General features: G+C 57.6%; 1 protein-coding gene across 14 annotated transcripts in view; it reads left to right on the top strand.

The window, feature by feature from the left end:
* The first annotated feature begins 9,728 nt into the window (after window positions 1-9,728).
* Window positions 9,729-20,154, top strand: part of NFATC1 (nuclear factor of activated T cells 1) — a 130,305-nt gene continuing 119,879 nt past the window's right edge. For 2 of the 14 annotated variants that reach the window (XM_077974871.1, XM_077974868.1), the window contains exons 1-2: window positions 10,220-10,745; window positions 11,413-11,489. Coding sequence is in view for 9 of the 14 variants with exons in the window: in XM_077974864.1 (XP_077830990.1) it covers window positions 12,606-12,732 (127 nt within the window). In the remaining 5 variants the exon portion in view is untranslated. Of the gene's footprint in view, window positions 10,043-10,219; window positions 10,746-11,412; window positions 12,733-16,577; window positions 16,949-20,154 lie in introns of those variants that run through there. The other 12 variants (XM_028838229.2, XM_028838230.2, XM_077974864.1 and 9 more) reach the window with 11 other exon arrangements.

Raw genomic sequence — 20,154 nt, 5'->3', positions numbered from 1 at the left:
CAGTTCGGGCCCCACACAAGTTCTCAGGAGCACTGCGGGGCAGCGGTGACAAGGAGGTGTCCGCCCCACTGCAGATCGCCCAGAGCCCACGGCCACCCAGATCATGCACTGTGGGATCCGCAGGTGTGTTGGTCCCAGGTGTCCAGGCTGGCTGGTCACTCAGCTGCACACCTCTGCAGCCCCGTGACGGTCACACCGCTCAGGAGGGGACACCCCGACCTGCAGCCCCCTGGCAGGCCACCCTCCAGGCCTAGGCCAGACCCATGGCAAGGATGGGGGCACCCTGCTGGCCCCCGCCCCAGCCTCTGAGGACTATAAACCTGAGAACACAGGAGTGACGAGGGAGGTCCCTCAGCAGCGACCAGACACCACACTTGCCGGGGCAGAGAGAGAGAGAGAGGCAGACACCGGAGGGGAGTGGAGAGAGACAGGGAGAGACACACCCCTTGTCCCCAAGGGGACCCTAGTGGGGCCATCTGCAGGGACCCCAGGCTCCATCCACCAAAAAGGGGCAGGTGGGAGAGCACCGGGAGGACCGCAGCCCCCAGGAAGCTGCACACACAGTCACCACGCCATCAGAGAGAACAGAAAGCAGGTCTGGAAGAGCTGCCTGCCCACCATTGGTGCTCACAGCAGCCAAAGGGGAAGGTCACTCGAGTGTCCGTGGACAGAGGAGGGACCCACAGTGGGGCCCAACCCATCCACAGGGATGTGACTCAGCCTTAACAAGGAAGAAATTCGGACACGGGCCACGCTGCGGATGTGCCTTGAGGACGTCCTGCCAAGCTGAAGACGGCAGGCACAGAAGCCCCATCCCAGTCCACTCATTGGAGGCCCCAGAGTTGTCAGATCCGCGGAGACAGGGAGCAGGTGGCGGCCAGGGCTGGGAGGGAGGAAAGTCCCTGTTTCACGGGCAGAGCTTCAGTTTGGGAGGATGAGAAACCTCTGGAGATGGATGGTGGAGATGTTTGCACAACGTGAATGCACTTTAAAAAATGGCCAAGATGGTAAATTTTATGTTATGGCTATTTTACCACAATTAAACCTCAAAGGGGCTGTCTGAGTGGGGCGGAGCCAGCCAAGCCCCAGGTGCAGGTGCTGGGCTGCTCTGCTGGGCATTGACCCATGGCCCCACCCCCATCCCTGCTCCCGGCCTGCAGTGGCCACCTCGGTGTTGAGGGTTCATGGGCCCTCGCACTTTGGCAGACGCCACTTCCTGTCTCTCAGAAGCAGCAAGGCCCCGACCGCTTTGTAAAAAGCATCTCTTCTCCGGCACCAGACGGCCCCAGCCCAGCATCTCCATGAGTGAAGTGTAATGAGCCAGAACTGCAGGGTTAGGTTTCGCTTGAAACTCACTCAGGTTCAAAAATTAATGGAAAAAGTGCCTGGCAAAACTTGTTTAGAGCTTTATTGAGCCAAAACACTTTAAAAACAGTTTGGGAAGCTCAGTGAACCCAGGCCGTGGCCCAGTCTCATGCTTCGTCTAGGGCGGGTTCCGTTCCCTCAAGCAGGTAATGGGAGTCCTGGACCGGAGCCCCAGGCAGAGCAGCCAGGCCACACCACCAGGGCCTGCCTCGTCACCCTGCAGTCAGGAATGCTCTGCACATGCATCAGAAGGAGAGTGGCTGAGCATCAGGAAGGAAAATAGAAAGGGCAGCCTCGCTGCCCAAGGCCGGGACAGAAATGACTCGCCTTGGGTTGCTACCTAATTAAACGGATTTGGGTAAACCAAGTAGTTTAAAGAAAAATGTTGGAATATTACCATTTGAAAACTATTATTATTTTGCAAGAGGAAAATAATTGTGAGTTCACAGGGACAAACCCAAACTTGCCAGAAACTAAAAACGTGATTTATTTACCTCTCGACCAGCATTAGCGAAAAGAGCAGACCTGCAGGATCAGGATGCAGCCCTGGGCCCTCCTGCCTCAGCCGTCTGGCACTGCGAGAGGGGCAGGCACACAATGACAGCCACTGCTTGTCCTGCAAAGTGCAGAACAGAGAAGAGAGGCTCCGAAGCACAGAGTGCCTCTGCCCCGGGCTTTGCACACGTTCCTGACGACTTAAGACGCAGCTATGCAGAACCATTGCATCTCTGTGAAGCTGTCCTCATTGGCCTCAGGCTGACGCAGGCCCCTGGCACGTCCCTGAAGGGGTCGCGTCTCCCTGGGACACACACGTGGTACCCTTTCCCCGCCCCCGTGCACACCAGTGGAGTGTCAGCTCAGCCCTCTTTGTGTTTTCTACAAGAAATCGAGGTTTAAAGGGGACATTTTTCTTGCGTAGCGTGGTGTATGAGGCCCAGATGGCTGCAGCAGCTGTGCTGGCCTGGCCCAGCCTCCTCACCGGGAGCTTCCCTCTGGCTAGAGTTGCTGTTTCATCTGCCTCTATTCCTGTGGCCCCGCTCCCGTGGAGGAAGAAGGACCCTGTTCAGCTGTGGCCTTCCTGTGAACTAGGCCTCCTTCAGGTGTGAGTGACAGAATCCACATTAAACTCGATTGAGCAGAAAAGGGAAGTTGCTTCCTGACCAAGGTGAAGGCCCCAGGGGCAGGCTCTCAGGTCCCACTAGACTCAGGGGCTTGAGCAGGGCATGGAGTTGGCCTCTGGAGTCCCTGTCTCCATGGCAGCCCCAGGGTCCACAGCTTCCCCAGGAGGGCGCTCTTCAGGCCCTGGCTTCAGAGGAAGAGAATGCAGTTCCCTGTGGCTGCGAGGCAGCAGCAGGTGGACCTCCCTGGCCTTGGGTGGGCTATGCCCCCGCATGGGTTATGGAGGGACTAGGAACATTCCCATGACCCCCCTGGAGTTTGAGCCAGGCAGTGGAGGTCCTCAAGCAAAGGTCATCCCACAGGGAGTGCTCTGTCCAGCAGGAGTGCCCTGGCCATGGGGCCCACGTCAGGGCACTGGCCTGGAAGGGAGCGTCTTAGTGGAGGCACAGGTGTGGTGTGGGTGCTGCCAGGCCACCTGAGAGGGGACACACATTCTAGGAAAGGCCACAGTGCACTGTGACAGGCATGGTATCCCGGAAGGAATGAAAAGCACTGCCCAGCCGGGTGCGGTGGCTCACGCCTGTAATCCCAACACTTTGGGAGGCCAAGGCGGGTGGATCACGAGGTCAGGAGATCGAGACCAGTCTGACCAACATGGTGAAACCCCGTCTCTACTAAAAATACAAAAATTAGCCAGGTGCAGTGGCGGGCACCTGTAATCCCAGCTACTTGGGAGGCTGAGGCAGGAGAACCGCTTGAACCAGGGAGGCAGAGTTTTCAGTGAGCCGGGATTGTGCCACTGTGCTCCAGCCTGGGCAACAGAGCGAGACTCCATCTCAAAAGAAAAAAGAAAACCACTGCCCTTTGGGTTGGTTTCCTGGGGCTGCCATCACAAATGACCACAAACTGCATGGCTTGAATGGCAGAAACATGACCTCACAGTTGTGGAGGCCAGAAGGCACAGTCGAGGGTCAGCATGGCCAAGTGCCCTCTGGAACCTGCCACGGCGGTCCCTTCCCTTCCTCTTCCGGCTCATGGTAGTCCAGGTGCTCCTTGGCACACGGGGCCATCATTCCAGTCTGCCTCTGTCGGCACACCACATTCCCCTTGTCTGTCTTCTCTTATGAGGGCACCAGTCATCACTGGAGTCCCCTTAATTGACACCATCTTAACTAGTTACAACTGCAGAGGTGCCAGTTACCAAATGAGGTCTCATTCCCAGAGACCAGGGACTTTAATGAGTCATTTTGGAGGACGCAGTTCAATTCACAACAGCATTGTTCTGAAATCATGATTACGCTGTATTGAGCCATTAGCAGGTGCCTCTCATTGATCTACCCTGCGAGGTGAAGGCTGTTACTATTGGCTCCCGTAGGTGCTCTGGGGACTGGAATCCAAACTCGAGCTGTGGGCGAGTGGCTTCTCACACGGGAGCTGATGTGCTCTGTGAACCCGTCCGCAGGAAACTGGTGGAGTTAAAAACCCCCAGCCATTTACAGTCTCTGGAAATGGTCCTAAGGACACACAGCAAGTGAAGACACACCTATTGAAAAAGACCTGATTTTTTTAAATCACCTTTACTAGGAAAGGTGAATGTATTTGGTATTTAAACCAAAGTCACCGCCTCCTCCCCTCCCCCTCCCACTCTGGCAGGTCGGCTGCAGCTGAGGACACGGTGGGTAGGGGAGAGTGACCCTGGGAGGGCAGCATGTCACCGTTTCTCATCCTGCCCCATCTGCCTGTTGCTGGGGCTGCTATGTCCTGGGGAGTCCGGTGGAGGGGTGGGGGCTCCCTTCTGCCCGGTCCCCACACTCATGGGCGGGAGGCTGGGCCTTGGGTGTGGCACACTGAGAAGACAGGGCGCGACTACCCTTGCCCCTACTGACAGGGCAGTGATTCCAGGCCAGGAGAGGCCAGCGGGGTCTCGGGATGCTGCCCTCTCAGCACTCAGCTCCTGGAGATGGAGGTGTCATTCACACTGAGGCTGGCCATTGTCCCCGTCCCCAGCTCCAGAGCCCTGGCTCAGAGATTTTGCCTGGAGTGAGAAGCAGTAAGGAAAAGAGCTTCTCATCTCCTCCCAAAAGAACCGACTTCATTTTCAGCAGAACATGGGAGAAGCTGAAAGCTCATATTTGGGACATTCATGGATTTAAAGAAGATTTAGCCTAGATTTAGGAAAGTAATAGCTGTGAGGGGCCTCCAGGGGTCAAAACAAACATCACATGTGGACATCAGAAACTCTTCCTTCAAAGAAGGCACCATTTAATTGGAGTAGTTTGTAGAGTAATTTATGCCCCAGATATTGTTAAAAACAAGAGAGCAATCCAATGGCTGTTGGTGGAATTGAACAGCTGGGTGTGGTCAGAGAAAGAGAGGAAGAGATCTCTATCAAAATCCTGTCATTCCAGGGTGACTCTGGGCACATGTAAGCCTCCTCTCCCTACGGGGCAAGCCAGAGGCGTAACTTTGCTGGCGGAGGGCGCAGTGTATGGAACAGGCTTCACCGCAGTAATCTCAGAAGTCGCTAGACAAGTAAATAAGCAAATAACAAGCCCCACAGGAGGACCAGTATCCAGAGCTGCTATAATACATTGTTTAAAACGCCCAGTTTCCAACAAAATAGGAGGCATGCAAAGAAACACAAGAGTGTGACCCTCACATTTAAATTTTTTAAAAAGCAGACAACAGAAACTGCCTGGGAGAATGACCAGATATTGGATTGAATGGAAAAAGGCCAACACATCCTTTACATGCTCAGAGAACTAAAGTAAATCTTGATTAAAGAAGGCGGGACAACAATGTCACATCACGTAGAGACTGTTGATCGAAAGTATAAAAAAGAACCAGTGGAAATTCTGGAGTTGGAAGGTGCAATCACTGAAGTGAACCATTCACTGTTGGAGCTCAGCGATCGATTTGAACTGGCAGAAGAACGAAAGTGAACTTGAAGATACATCAGTAGAGATTATGCAAGCCCAGAACAGGGAGCAAATAGAATGAAGGAGACCAAGGGGAGCCTTGGAGAGCTGAGGGGCACCAGGGATGCCCTCAAGGGCACCAGCCCACACAAGGGGTGTACAACAAGGAAAGGAGAGGAAAGAAAGGATGAAAAAATATTAAAAGAAATAATGGTTGAAAATATCACAGATTAGTTTTTAAAAATAACCTACAAAACCAGGGATCTTAATGAACTCCAACTGGGGCAAACCTGAAGAGGCCCACAGACCCACACATTATTAGTAAAAATGCTGAAAGTCAATAATGAGAAAATCTCAAAAGCCAAAACAATAAAATAATGCATCACTTACAAGGGAACACCAATAAGGTTAACAAGTGACTTCTGAGCAGCAATGATGTGAGCTAGAGGCAGTGGGATAACAGCCAAAGGAGAGGAGAGGAGAGGAGAGGGAAGGGGAGGGGAGGGGAGAGGAGAGGAGAGGGAAGGGGAGGGGAGGGGAGAGGAGAGGAGAGGGAAGGGGAGGGGAGGGGAGAGGAGAGGAGAGGGAAGGGGAGGGGAGGGGAGAGGAGAGGAGAGGGAAGGGGAGGGGAGGGGAGGAGAGGAGAGGCAAGGGGAGGGGAGAGGAGAGGAGAGGGAAGGGGAGGGGAGGGGAGGAGAAGAGGGGGAGGCAGAGGGAGGGAGGGAGGAAGGAAGGAAACCTGTCAGTCCCAAATCCTATACTCAGCAGAGCTTTCTTTCAAGAATGAAGGTGAAATAAAGACGTTTTCAGACAAACTGAGAGTTTGTTGCTAGCTGACCCACCTCACAAAAAATACTAAAGTTCTTCAGGCAGTAAGCAAGAAACTTCAGACAGTAATTTGAAATCACAGGAAAAAAACAGAGTGCCTCTTAAGGTAATTATGTAATTTCATAAGATGGTACAAATACATATTTTTCTCTTTCTGTAACTGGTGTGAAAAGTGATTGTATAAAATAATGTATATAAAATATAATGTTGGGCCTGTAACTTACAGAAATGCAATATATGCATAGTGCCAGTAACAATACAAAGGAAATGAATGAGAACAAAGCTATATTGGACTAAAGAAATAACTACAGATGGTAAAATAATGGTTATCACAACGTATTCTTAGGTTTGTAACATTACTGTTTATAATGTAGAATGTATAAAAGGGGGAAGGGAATGGAGCTAGCTACATAGGAATAGTGTTTTTGTGTGTCACTGGAGTCAAAATGTATATGGTACATACTAGAGCAATCACTAAAACAACAAAAGTTCAAAAACTACACTAGAAAATAATTCACTTAATGCAAATAAATCAATAAATAATTAAATGAGGGGAAGACATAAGAAAAAATAGAAAATGGAAAGTAAAGTGGAATAGAATAGAAATGAAAAGTAAAGTTCAATAACATTAAATGTGAGTGCATTTAACAACCAATCAGAAAGCAAAGACTGTCAGACTGAATTAAGAAAACATGACCCAACATTATGCTGTCTACAGGACACACACTGTCTATTCAAAGGCACACTATAGACTAAAACGATGGCAAAAGATGACACACGAAGGAAAGGTGGAGTGGCTGCTGTTAGACAAAACAGGCTTTTTTTAAAAAGGTGTTATTAAGGAGGAATGTTTCACAATGATAAAAGCACTAATCCGTGAGAAAGATACAACAATTGTAAACGTATGTGCAGCTAATAAGAGAGTTCCAAAATCTGTGAAGCAAAAACTCACAGAATGAGGGGAGAAGCAGTTCAACAACAGAGAATGGGGACTTCGATACCCCACTTCCAGTAATGGATACAACAACCAGGCAGTTAACAAGGAAACAGAAGGCCTGAACAACAGTATCAACCAATCAGACCTGCCAGATATCTATAGCCAGCACACTCCACCCAACGGCAGCAGAATACACGTTCTTCTCAAGCGCACAAGTAACGTTCTCCAGGATGGGCCATGTTCTAGGCCATCAAACAAGCTCAGGCGGTTTGAGGCCAGAGGCCTGTCTTTTAACCACCACAGTAGGGTCTTCAGAGGAGGCAAGCGGAGACTTGTCAGAGAGGCCCTTAGGGCTGGGTGCAGCGGCTCATGACTGTAATCCCAGCGCTTTAGAAGCCTGAGGCACAAGGATCTTTTGAGCCCAGGAGTTCAAGAAATGAGCATTTATCGGCTGGGCGTGGTGGCTCATGCCAGTAATCCCAGCGCTTTGGGAGGCTGAGGTGGGCAGATCACGAGGTCAGGAACTCAAGACCAGCCTGACCAACATGGTGAAACCCCATCTCTACTAAAAGTACAAAAATTAGCCGGGCATGGTGGTGGGTGCCTGTAATCCCAGCTACTTGGGAGGCTGAGGCAGGAGAATCACTTGAACCTGGGAGGCGGAGGTCGCGGTGAGCCGAGATCGCACCACTACACTCCAGCCTGGGCAACAGAGCGAGACTCCATCTCAAAAAAAAAAAAAGAAAGAAAAAGAAAAAATAAGTAAGCATGTATTTTGCCAGAGTCTGGAGATTAGAATTAAATTGGCAAACCAGAATTGTAGAAAAAGCTATTCACTTTTAAGTATATTGCTGAGATTTTTTTTTTAAATCAGTGTGAATGAACCTCACAGCCATGGTGGGAGCTGAGAAAGAAGGATTTCCCTTTAGTTACACATCTGTGTCAGCACCTTCTGACTTTTCTTCTAAAGTCTGGGGTGTTCCTGGGATCCATAAATTTGGGGTTCAGAGTTTCTACACCATGCTGTTACTTGTGAAACATCTCTTTTTTTTTTTTTTTTTTTTTTTTGAGACGGAGTCTCGCTCTGTCACCCAGGCTGGAGTGCAGTGGCTGGATTTCAGCTCACTGCAAGCTCCGCCTCCCGGGTTTTTACGCCATTCTCCTGCCTCAGCCTCCGGAGTAGCTGGGACTACAGGCGCCCGCCACCTCGCCCGGCTAGTTTTTTGTATTTTTTAGTAGAGACGGGGTTTCACCGGGTTAGCCAGGATGGTCTCGATCTCCTGACCTTGTGATCCGCCCGTCTCGGCCTCCCAAAGTGCTGGGATTACAGGCTTGAGCCACCGCGCCCGGCCGAAACATCTCTTTAACCATGTCCCAGAGTTGCCCAGGAATTCAAGACCAGCCTGAGCAACATAGCAAGACCTCATCTCTGCAAAAAAATCAATAAAATTAGAAATACATTAGCCAGGTGTGGTGACGTGCCTATAGTCCCAGCTACTCAGAAGGCTGAGGCGTGAGGAATCACTTGGGCCCAGGAAGTTGGGGCTGCAGTGAGCCATGTTCATGCCACTGCACTCCAGCCTGCATGACAGAGCAGGAAAAAAATCAATCAGGATCCTGGGCAGAGGGAGGAGAGGGGACTGGGGTGCAGCAAGCACTTGGGGATTGACTGAATGGCGTTGGGGAGAGATGCCTCCAAAGTCCTGGAGTGGGTGAGAATGACTGGGAGTGGCTTTTAGGTCAGGAGGTTCCTGCCTGGCCACTCCAGGAGGGGACGTGGGCTGAAGGGCATCAAGTGCCCTGCTGAGCAGTTTGGCCTTGATCCTCATGCCCTGGACACACATCTAGGGTAGGAAAGTTGACTGATCCGTTGGTGATCTGAGTTTTTAGACATGGTGGTAGTCCCTGAGGTGGGCGTTCAGGCCGAGTTTAGACAGGGAAACCTATGAAGTCCTTAGCAACGCTCCAGGGAAGGGGCGTGGTCAAAGAGATGTTTCACAAGTAACAATATGGTGTAGAAACTCTGAACCCCAAATTTATGGATCCCAGAAACACCCCAGACTTTAGAAGGCAAGTCAGAAGGTGCTGACACAGGTGTATAACTAAAGGGAAATATTTCTTTCTCAGCTCCAACCATGGCTGTGAGGTTCACTCACACTGACTTAAAAAAAAAAAAAATCTCGGCAGTTTACTTAAAAGTAAATAGCCTTTTCTATAATTCTGGTTTGCTAATTTAATCCTAGTCTCCAGACCCTGGCTAAATAAATGCCCATTTCTCCAGATGGTCTCGAGAGTCTCTGGACATGGTGGGGGCCCTTCCCTGTTGGTTGGAAGGTGCCTCAGGAAGAAGAGGGTGGATTCTGAGTTGAGTCAGACCCTCGAAGGCCCCTGATGGGAGAAGCTCTCAAGTGACCACCGCTGTGGGCCAGAACGCAAAACTGCAGAACAGAACATTCGCAGTGAACTACAGTTGTATTAAGTGATTTTCCCCAGCAGGAAGTGGCATCTGGCCTGCGGTTCAGTCGGGGGAGGAAAGGGTGGGCGCACCTGCCCCTGGCTGGCGCACCTGCCAGGGAGCCCCAGGCGGCACCGCCTGTGCGGAGCACCCCTGAGGATGGAAAGCCCCACGCGGGGCAGGTGGCACCGGCCCTCCGAAGACGGGACGGGATGGAGCGTTGAACTTCGGGGCAGCTCCGTGCTGGAGACGCCCGCATCTGCCAGGATGGCGTCTCCATAGCCCCGGTGCTCACACATGAGGCCAGGAAGCCCCAGCAACAGTGACCACCCAAGCTCTAGAAAATATTGGACGGGGTGGATGAACACCCAAGCGCGCTCCAGGAGAAGGGATTTGGCACCCCAATGGGCTTTTAAAACGGTAAGCTTCTAGGGGTGTATTTGCCCCAATAATCCATAGAAACAACAGTCGTCTAAAAATAGTTTTGTTTTCTGTCCTAAGCTCCTTTTAACTTTGTTAGTCATCACCAATCCTAAAATAAAACCCGTGTAACGTCTCCCCTAGTAGCGGCTATAAACAAACCTGCCAGGAGGCAGGAGGAAGAGGAAAGGGGCGCAGGGCGCGCGGGGAGCAGAGCCGGGGCCCGCGGTGGCCGCAGAGGCCGGGCCGGGGCGCACAGGCCGGGCGAGCTGGCCGCGCTCTGGGCCGCCGCCTCCGGAACTCCCTGCGCCTGGCGCGCGGCCACCGTGGTCCCGGCAACGGCATTAAACAGAGGGAAACAGACCCGGGATTCCGTCACCCGGGCGGGGGGATAAGGAGGGCTTTGAGAGCAGACAGGAAAAGGGAGCTTTTCTGCATGGGGCGAAAAAATTATTTATTGAAGGAGGAGGAGGAGGCAGCAGAGGAAGGGGAGGGGCGGGAGGAGGAGGAAGAGCCGGCCGCCCCCGCCCCGGCCCCGGCCCCTCAGTAGCCAAGGGCAGCCTCGCCAGGTCGGGCCCGGGCTCGAGGCCCGCAGCTGGGGTCGGGGGGCTCAGTCTCCCACGTGACCGACTGGGCGCGCCCCGCCAGACCTGGCCTCGGGATTCCCTCCTCCCGGCGAGTCTCCGCCCGCCCCGTCCTGGAGGTGGGGAGAAGGGGGGGGGGGTGGGGGACGGAAACTCTCCCGGCCAAATCCTGGCCCCGGGCCTGGGGACACTCGCGGAGGGAAGATCTAGAGGGGAGGGGAGAGGGAGGGGCGTGGGGGCGCGGCCTCGCTGGAGCCCCCCAGAACCCCCGCCCACTGGCCTGGGCGTCCTCCCGCGGCCCCCTCCTCCCCTCCCAGCGCCCGGTGCTCTGGGGCGCGTGCCAGGCCTGGCTCGGCGCGGGAGGGGCCCCGCAGGTAGAGACCCCTGGAAATGGCCCCGACGCCGCAGGGGCGAGGCGGCCACCACCCCGCTAATCTGAGCGCGTCTCTCCAGGCCGAGGCCTGCGGTGGAAAAGCGGGGTTCCATTTGTGCTGAGTCGGGGCGGCCGAATGGAGCCAGGCCTTGGGACGTGGATGGACGGGCTCTGGCCGCGCACCTTCGCGGGTTCTGCAGCGCCCGACCGCCTCCCCCGGCAGGGAGGAGGCGATTGTGGGGGGCACCCACGGGGCACACTGATCCCTGGGGGTCTGTGGACGACCTCCTGGGCCCCGCAGCAGACACGAGTTTAGCCTTTGGGTTTAGTTTAAATCACATAAGGGTGTCGTGCAATCGATTTATGATTTCTACACACCAGACACTTTAACCTCCAACCCCCTCCATCCAAAGCCAACAAGAAAATGCGGTGCAGTGTTGGCAGCTGAGCTGAGCCCGAGGAGACGCAGGGAGACGTGACAGAGGAAAGTGTGAGTTGCCGGGGGGCCCTCCCCCCGTCAGAAGCCTCCCAGTCGCGCCCACAAAACGCAGCCCTCCGGGCGGCTAGGGCAGGTAAGCGCGTCCCTCGGCCTCCCCACGCCGGCCCCTGCCACAGGCCGTCTGGGTCGCGCAGATATTTACAGAATAAAAATGACAATAACTCGACGCCCGGGACGGCCACGCAATCTGTTAGCAATTTAGCGGGATGGGAATTTCCTTTCTAGGGCCTGCCAGTGAAGCGCTTTTCCAAATTTCCACAGCGGGGGAAGCCTGCGATTTTACATAATGACTTCAGCATGCCGGGCTTTCTCCGCACCCCTCCCCTGCCCCCGCCCCCGCCCCCCGCCCCCCGCCCCTTTTCCAGCAGGGCCGGGCTCTCTCCGGACACCCGTGTGGACTCAGGCGTCCCGTCTGGCCCGTTCGCCCCCGTTTCCCCCGCCAGCCCCAGCGCCCCCCTGCCCTGCCCTGCCCCCGGAGTCCCTGTTCCCGCCCCTGCGCCCCCATCCCCTTCCCGTGCACCCCCCTCCCGTGTGCCCCCCTCCCCGTGCGCCCCTCCCCGTGCGGCCCCCCACCCCATGTGCCCCCCCTCCCCGTGCGCGCCCCTCCCCGTGCGCCCCTGCCCCCGGGCAAGCGGCTGCCGCGGCGCGGGGAGGGGCGGACGCTCTGCGACTCGTCCCCGGGGCCCCGCGCGGGCCCGGGCAGCAGGGGCGTGATGTCACGGCAGGGAGGGGGCGCGGGAGCCGCCGGGCCGGCGGGGAGGCGGGGGAGGTGTTTTCCAGCTTTAAAAAGGCAGGAGGCAGAGCGCGGCCCTGCGTCAGAGCGAGACTCAGAGGCTCCGAACTCGCCGGCGGAGTCGCCGCGCCAGATCCCAGCGGCCGGGCGCGGGCACTGGGGCGCGGGCAGGGTTCGGAGGCACCGCGCAGGTCCCAGGGCCGAGGCCGGGCCCCGCCACGCGCGCACACGCCCCTCGATGACTTTCCTCCGGGGCGCGCGGCGCTGAGCCCGGGGCGAGGGCTGCCTTCCCGGAGACCCGACCCGGGCGGCGCGGGGCGCCCGCTCCTCCCGTGCCTCCGCCCGCTGCTCCGCTCCCCGCCGCCGCCGCGCGGATGCCAAGCACCAGCTTTCCAGTCCCTTCCAAGTTTCCACTTGGCCCTGCGGCTGCGGTCTTCGGGAGCGGAGAAACTTTGGGGCCCGCGCCGCGCGCCGGCGGCACCATGAAGTCGGCAGAGGAAGGTAAGCCCCGCGCGGCCGCCGTCCCCGGCCCCCCGCGCCCCCCATGGCCCGGGACGCGCCCCCGCCCCTGCCCCCGTCTCCCGCACGGAGGGGTCCCGGCCCGAGGGCGAGGCCGGCAGGGTCTGTACGCCCAGGGAGCGGCGCGGCGTGGACCGCGAACGGCGTCCCCCCAGCTCCCGGCAGCCCGGTTCCGAGCGCGCCTTCTGCCAATAGGTGTCTCCTCTGTCCCAGCGCTGAGGGCGCGAGCCGAGGCCGCTGCGGGTCCCGCCGAGGAAGCGGCTCGCAGGCCAGCGATTTGGGGACGGGCGAGGCTGGGCCGTCAGGACCGCAGAGGGCACGTGGGAGGGAGGAAGGGAGGTTTCCTTGGGCGTGAAGGATGCCCCGTGTCTTCCCGAGCGAGGCAGGGCCACCCTCTGGCGCCAAGAGCGCGGTTTGGGGGTTCTGCGCCCCCCAACCCCACCCCGAGCTCGTGGCGGCGTCTCCCCCGCGCCGCGCCCCCGAACGCCCCAGGGCCGAGCCCGTCACGCCGGCGCCTGGACCTGCAGGACCAGAAGACCCAAAGCGCGGCCGCGACACAGCCCGAATTTAAGCCATTTTGAAATCCTATAGGCAGGAGTTCCAGCCAGAGAAGATGTTTCAGGCGAGTTTGAAAAGGAACCGCCAAGTTTCGAGCTGCTTCTTTATAGTGAAAAAAAGACCGCACAGTGTGGGTCCCTGAAACCTGGTGTCGGGGGCGCTGAGAGCCCCCTGCGGCGCAGCCTCACATTCCACCCTCCCCCCCGCAACTTGGCCGGTCCCCGCCCCACACCGCTGGCGGTGCTGGGTGGGCTCCTGCAGGTGGCTTTGAAAATACCCCTGGAGAGGTGTGAGCGCCCGAGTTAGGGATTAGGGATTGCAAATGCTAATGGAAATTGGGAGACGCTTTTCCACATTCCTTACCAGCTCTGAAACATTTTATGTAATTTATTTAAAGGGCGCCAGCACACCTGCCAACGTACGCATTTCATAAGGGTAGACGTCCTTCCGAGCGCTGCCGCTTCCTGCGCGACCCTAGTAACTGCGGGGCTTGCTTGAGACCCGGGCTCCAGCAGCTCGGGAGAACTCGCGGGTCTTAGAGTTGAGCACGGGGCCGTGAGCTCCACGGAGGGGATCCGTGTGGTCGGTGCCCTGACGCTTCACGGGACGGGGGGTAGACACCATTTCATCCCAATGTTAGGAAATGTTTACGTGTTTAAACATCATGTTCCGTGTCAGTGTTTTACACAATGTGCTCTTGCTAGTAGTAGAGTTAAAAAAAATTTTTTTTGTTGTTGTTGTTGGAGTTTCGGTTTTAAATCCTGGGACACTTACGCTGCAGTGTTTATCATCACTCCCTTTAGAAAAGCAGGTCTTGCCAAGTTCAGATCTCTGTACCTGAAGAGCCGGTGGCCGACCTGTAGTAAGGAGCCATTTTCTTTTACACAAGGAAAAAACCCGACGGGGTAGTGGCTATTTTTCGTGTTTCCTACTGAAGAAAATAAGCTCGAAAAGGTCCCTGCTGCAAGGCAGTGCGCCGGGCAGTGACGCCCCGACCGACATGGGTGTATTTCATGAGGGCTGCAGAACTGGGCCAGCCGGAAAGTGTGATCTAGTCCTTGAGACACACAGGCCAGTGGCATGGGGGAACGCGTGGTTTCCACACCAGCCTTCGCCGAGGCACGCGTGGTTTCCACACCGGCCATCACTGAGACCACCGGGAAAAACGCTTAGTCCTTCTGAGTAGGCCCCACGAAACCACTCTTGGCCCATCTGAGGACCTGGGCGCCTCCCCTGCGTCCGTCGGGCTTCGGGACCATCTGGGTGGACGCTCATTAGGCGTCCTGGTTCCTAAAGGCCCCGGGCTTGCTTCCTCATGGAGAATGCAGAGAAGTACAGGCCTGTAGGTAGCCACCCAGTCAGAAGTCGCTCCAGACAGAATGCCCCACGGGCTGGGACCAAACAAAGCTCACCCTGTTCTCTGCCACTTCACGGCGTTGTTTCCCAGCTCAGATTAGAAAATGGCACGGCGCTGGCACCCCGCTTCATCACACCCAGCGGGGCCTCTGCCTCCGCAGACATCCCCAACCTCTGGGAGGATGCGTCCAAGCTAAACACTTCCATGGAGACACCCAGTGTCTGTGGAACGGGCAGCTTTGAATCTGGACCAATAGCTCTGAACCATTTGCAGGAAAGAAGCCCAGCACTGGCGGCGGGGGCGGGGCGGGGGGCCAGGGGGCTGGGGGGGGGGCAGGGTGACTCCTAGGAGCAGCAGGGGAGCTGCGCCACCGACCCCTTCTCTGGGATGGAGACCAGTGCAGTCCTAGGACAGGGGCGCAGTGAGCCTCCATCCCTGCAGGGCCCGCGGCCTGGGGCCACCAGCAGGCGGGACAGTTTAGCAAAAAGTTTTAGTCTAAACAGATGATAAGGGCTGTCATTTGTGTATAATTTTATGGTGCGGGTAAAAAGGTGGCTGGAGTTTAAAAAAAAAAATGTACAGGCCGGGCGCCGCGGCTCAGGCCTGTAATCCCAGCACTTTGGGAGGCCGAGGCAAGCGGATCACAAGGTCAAGAGATCGAGACCATCGTGGTCAACATGGTGAAATCCCATCTCTACTAAAAATACAAAAATTAGCTGAGCGTGGTGGCAGGTGCCTGTAGTTCCAGCTACTCGGGAGGCCGAGGCAGGAGAATCGCTTGAACCTGGGAGGTCGAGGTTGCAGTGAGCAGAGATTGCGCCACTGCACTGCAGCCTGGGTGACAGAGTGAGACTTTGTCTCGAACAAACAAAAAAACCTGTACAATGAAAAGAGAAAAAATGAAACGTTGTGGCTTCTCCACAGAAAACAGAACTTCCACTTGCCCAAGGTCAGCAAAAACAGCAAACTAAAACAAAACAACGCTCCAACATGCATACCAAAATCAGAAGTATTATTAGAAACTAAATCAGGCCACACCGAACGATGGCTAATCACTGCAGAAAACCAGCCAGTGAAAGGGTCTCAGGAGAAGCCCGGGGCCACCTGGGACTGGCGGGTTTCTCGCCTCTGGAAAAGGCAGTGCCAGCGGGGCAGGCCCGAGGGAGCGCTCCGAGGAGCTTTGGGGTTGCCAGCCTTGACACGCGCACCCCTCCACCCGGGCCGACTCCCCTCCGCCCTCAGCCTCCCTCCATCTCCTGCTATTCCAGATATCTGGTGTATGTGGTGCCGAGACCTCGGGGGAAGTTAGGACACGCGGCGGGAGAGGCAGGCCCAGGGCGGCCCCCAGCTAAGCAGCCCGGCCTTCCCGATCCCAGCCCGATCCCAGCCGCACACAAGCTTCGGGCCGCCGGGGGTGGGACCCGAACCCTCCTTCCCGCCCCGCTCAAGGAGGTCATCTTTCGAGGTGCCCCTGGAAGGACCAGCGGGTTCCCCGCGGGGCGGGGGCACGCAGGGCGGATGTTTGTAGGCTGGGGACTCGCAGGAGAGGGCGGTGGGTGCCGGGCCCCCCGCAGGGGGTTGCAGGCCGAGGGGCGCGCCATGAACCCAGCGGGAATCCCTGCGCTTCCCGGCGCCGTCGGGCTGAAATCGGGGTTCCCAGCGTTGGCGGCCTCGGGCTGGGACCTCCCCCCTCCCGGGGCTCCGCAGGGCGCGCACGTGGTGCTCGGGGGTCGCCGGTGCAGCCGCTTTCCCGAGGAGGCCCTGATTGAAAACTTGTTTTTTAAAACTTTTTTAAAAATTCGGTCGCCCGGGGCGTAGCCTTAGGGACCTGGTGCCACTCGTGCCCGGGGGGCGGAACCGTGGGGTCCCGACGCCCCCACCCCCGGGTCGGGAGGAGCCTGCGCCGGACCGGGACCCCCAGGGCACACGAGGCCGGGGACCCCTGGGGTCGCGCGCGCGCGAGGGGGCGGGGAGGACGCGAGCCCTCGGCCTGTGCTCGGCCCAGGGAGTTTATTTAAAACTCGGAAGCCGGCGGCCGCGAGCCGGTTGTTTATGTAAACCCGGAAACGCCCGGGGGGCGGGGGCGGGGCGGGACGGGGGGAGGGGCGGGGGTCACGTTACGCGGAGGACGCGCGGGCAGCGCCGGGAGAACCGAACCCCGGGCCGCCGCGACCCCGGCCCCGGCCCGACCCGCCATGACGGGGCTGGAGGACCAGGAGTTCGACTTCGAGTTTCTCTTCGAGTTTAACCAGCGCGACGAGGGCGCCGCCGCAGCCGCCCCAGGTGGGTCCGTCCCGGAGGGCGCGGGGTTGGGTCGGGGTTTGGGGGCGCCCAAGCCCCCTCCGCGTCCTCGTCGCTCCCCCGGGACCCCAGGAGTCCCCGGTGCGCCCAGGGCAGAGGCGCCTGCGGCCGGGGGAGCTGCGGTGCGGGGCGTCCTGGGCTCGGAGCGGGTTCCTCCGAGCGCTCGCGGCGGGGTCCTGGGGGAGAGCGCGGCGCGGACACGGGCGTGGACGGGGTGGTTCCGGACAGAGGGTCGGCGGCGTTGACAGAGGCGCAGAGGCGCCCCAGCTCCCCCAGACACCGTCTCCCCGACCTCCGCCCCGCCCCCTGCCGCCCTCCTCTTCCCCTCCCCCCTTCCTCCGACCTCCCCGCCCCCGCCAACTTTCCTTGGCCCCCTCCCCACAGCCACCCTCCCCCGCTGCAGCCGCCCTCCCCCCCCGCAGCCACCCTCCCCCCCCGCAGCCACCCTCCCCCCCCGCAGCCACCCTCCCCCCCCGCAGCCACCCTCCCCCCCCGCCGACCCCCCACACCCCGCAGAGCACCGTAAACGTCCAGCTTTCAAGTTTTACCTGAGCTACCATGACCCCAGCCTTTTCTTTCATTTTCTCTTCTCTGTGTCAGAAATAAAGTTTCCAAGTAAACAAACCACAAATAACTCCCCACTTCCGAATAGCAGCGAGTGAGTGGGGTGGGCACCCCTGGGCCTGGGCCCCTCTCCCACTGCCTGGGGTCTCTTCTGTCCAGGTCACCCCAGGCTGGTCCCCGTGCACCCTGTCTGTGCCCATCCCGAAGGCCTCGTGTCTGCTTCCCCCCCAACCCCCCTGTGCGGAGGTGAAGCCGGAGGAGCTTGGCAAGCAGGGACCTCCGAGTCTGTAATGAGGGTCATATTTTCCGTATCATTCCCTACTCTCTTTTAAAAAGTCCAACGTCTCGATCATTTTTGAAAATCAGCGCTCCAACCAAACCCGTGCTGCCTGCGGTTCATGACCCTCTGCTCCCCAAACGTCTTCCCTGCCCGTGCCTGGGTTCTAGGTCTTTGGGGTCAGTGGGAGCCACGGCCGATGAGGGTGGGAGAGAGCCCCGCCAGAGGCCCTTCCCACCCGGGCTGCCTGTGGTCCTGGCGCCGCCTTCCAGAGCTGGTTCCAGTCCTCAGAGCTTGAGCCAGGGCATTTCAGCAGAAGAGTTTTCTACCTGACTGTGCCATGCAGGAGTGTCGCCCCACTCCTGATCTCTCTTTACGGGGTGAAAGTCGGTCCCACCAGAGTGTGGCCACGGAGGTGGCCCCTCTGGGATACGTCGGGGCGGAGGCTTCCACGCCTGTGCAATTGTCCCGGTCGGGTGGGACCTCCAGTACACTCCCTGGTCGTTCACAGTGTGAATCACTGACCCTGGGCCTGCAACAGGCGCAGTGCGGCCGGAACCCAGCCCCTACACCCCAGTCAGAGGCGCGGGGTGCTGCAGGACAGCGTGCAGCCCCAGCCCCTCGGCCCGGGCTGAAGATTTCACTGCTTTGCCTCCTGGAAGGAAGCACAGGGGGCAGTTATCCCCATGGAGCCGGGTCTGCCGGGCCCCCAGGGTGGGCTGTGCCGCACTGGGCGCCGTGTCTGGCTTGGCAGGTGCTCAGCGCATGCCCAATGGCAAGGGCCACTTCCCTGCCTCCGTGCACACGTGACTGCGTAACAGCAGCCGCAGAGGGAGGGCACTGCCGGCATCCTCCTGTGACTTTACAGGTAACTCTAGGCTTATCCGGGAAGATGCACACGAGGCCAGTCTGTGCCCCTTGAGGCCTAGTCTCACAAGGACGCCAGTTGTTACACTATTTTGAGGTGGGCAGACTTCCTGGTGGCATCAGATGTGGGGACCCTGGTGAACTTGGGGTCCCTCCTGACCCGGAAGCAGGTGGCCTCCCAGGTGGGTTCAGGACACAGTCCTCCCCAGCACCCACCGGGCTCGTTCCCCCCAAATGCTCCTTGAGCAGAACGAGTGAAGCTGTGACCCTCACCCTCACCAGCACCCTGGGCCCTCTGGAGCTGCACTCTTCCCTGAGAACCCCGCAGAGCTGAGCTGCTGGCTCTCCAGGCTGCTTGTGAAACCTCTCTGCTGGGTCCTTGCCCCTCCAGAGACCACCGTGGTTTTCGGCTTTAGGAGTGGGGGCTCCGAGCAGGAGAGGCCAGAGCTGAGAAGAGCCCCTTCCTCCTTTTATGGTGTCAAGAAGTTGCTGGAAAAGCTTCTTTATGTATCACATACGTTAAGTGTACATATTATGTTTTCCTGTGGGACACCCGTGCTGTTTTCTCCTTTCTTTTTATTACCATTATTACTGCATTTTGATGATTAATTATTCAATGATGTTAATTATTTATATCACATTGTTAAATGATTACATTGACTCTCCAGCCTTTAACAAGTGATAGAAACTACTTCACGTTATTTCTGGGATGAGCCTGGATATAAATGAATAAATGAATAAGTCTGAGATCAATTGCAAAGCAAGGCAAACTGGGTTTTATAGATTAGACTTAGCACAGAAAGTCAAGCTTTGTTGTAAAGGACGTGGCCAGCCCTGAGCCCAAGAGGCAGTCTGTCAACCGGACCCCCCGAGAAGGGGCTGTACGTCCTGGCAGAGCTGAGGTCAGTGTACCAGGGTCGTGAGCTGCATCCGCAGGGCGGTTGTGTGTGGCCGGGAGCCTGGCCCACACCGCTGTGGCCCCCACCCCTTCCATCTCACTGGACTTAGGTCTTCACGGGGCACTTTGAGGGAGGGGCTGTGCCTTGTTCTTTATTTCGAAAGTGCTCGGCAGGTGCGAAGAATAGATATTCAATAACCATTTGTTGGGACAACGAAAAGAGAATGTTGTAAATAATTTCCCAGGCGGGATGGGAGTGGTGTTTGGGCTTCCAGGGTCTGGCTCCTCGCTGTGTCCACCCAGGAGCAGGCCCCGGGCTTCCCTCTGCAGAGAGGAGGCCCCGCTCCCTTCTGGGGCTCAGGAAATAGCTGCTTCGCTGTCAGCTGGGAGGCGGGCGTGCCCTGCTTCCCGCCCCAGGGCTCCTGTTTTCTAAGTTATTTTGGCCAGCCGGGCTGCTGCCAGCACGGTCGCCGTGGCAACTCGGAGGAAATTGGCCAAGGCCTCTATGTTTGGGCTGGAGCCTCCCTGGCAGTCAGGGCCACCCTCCGAACCTCTGTGTGCCCGGGTCTGCCGCTGGCCTGT

This window comes from Macaca mulatta, chromosome 18 (assembly GCF_049350105.2).
Source record: "Macaca mulatta isolate MMU2019108-1 chromosome 18, T2T-MMU8v2.0, whole genome shotgun sequence".
Classification (NCBI taxonomy): domain Eukaryota; kingdom Metazoa; phylum Chordata; class Mammalia; order Primates; family Cercopithecidae; genus Macaca; species Macaca mulatta.
The sequence above is the reverse complement of the archived record's forward strand: the minus strand, read 5'-3'. Positions and strand labels throughout refer to the sequence as shown.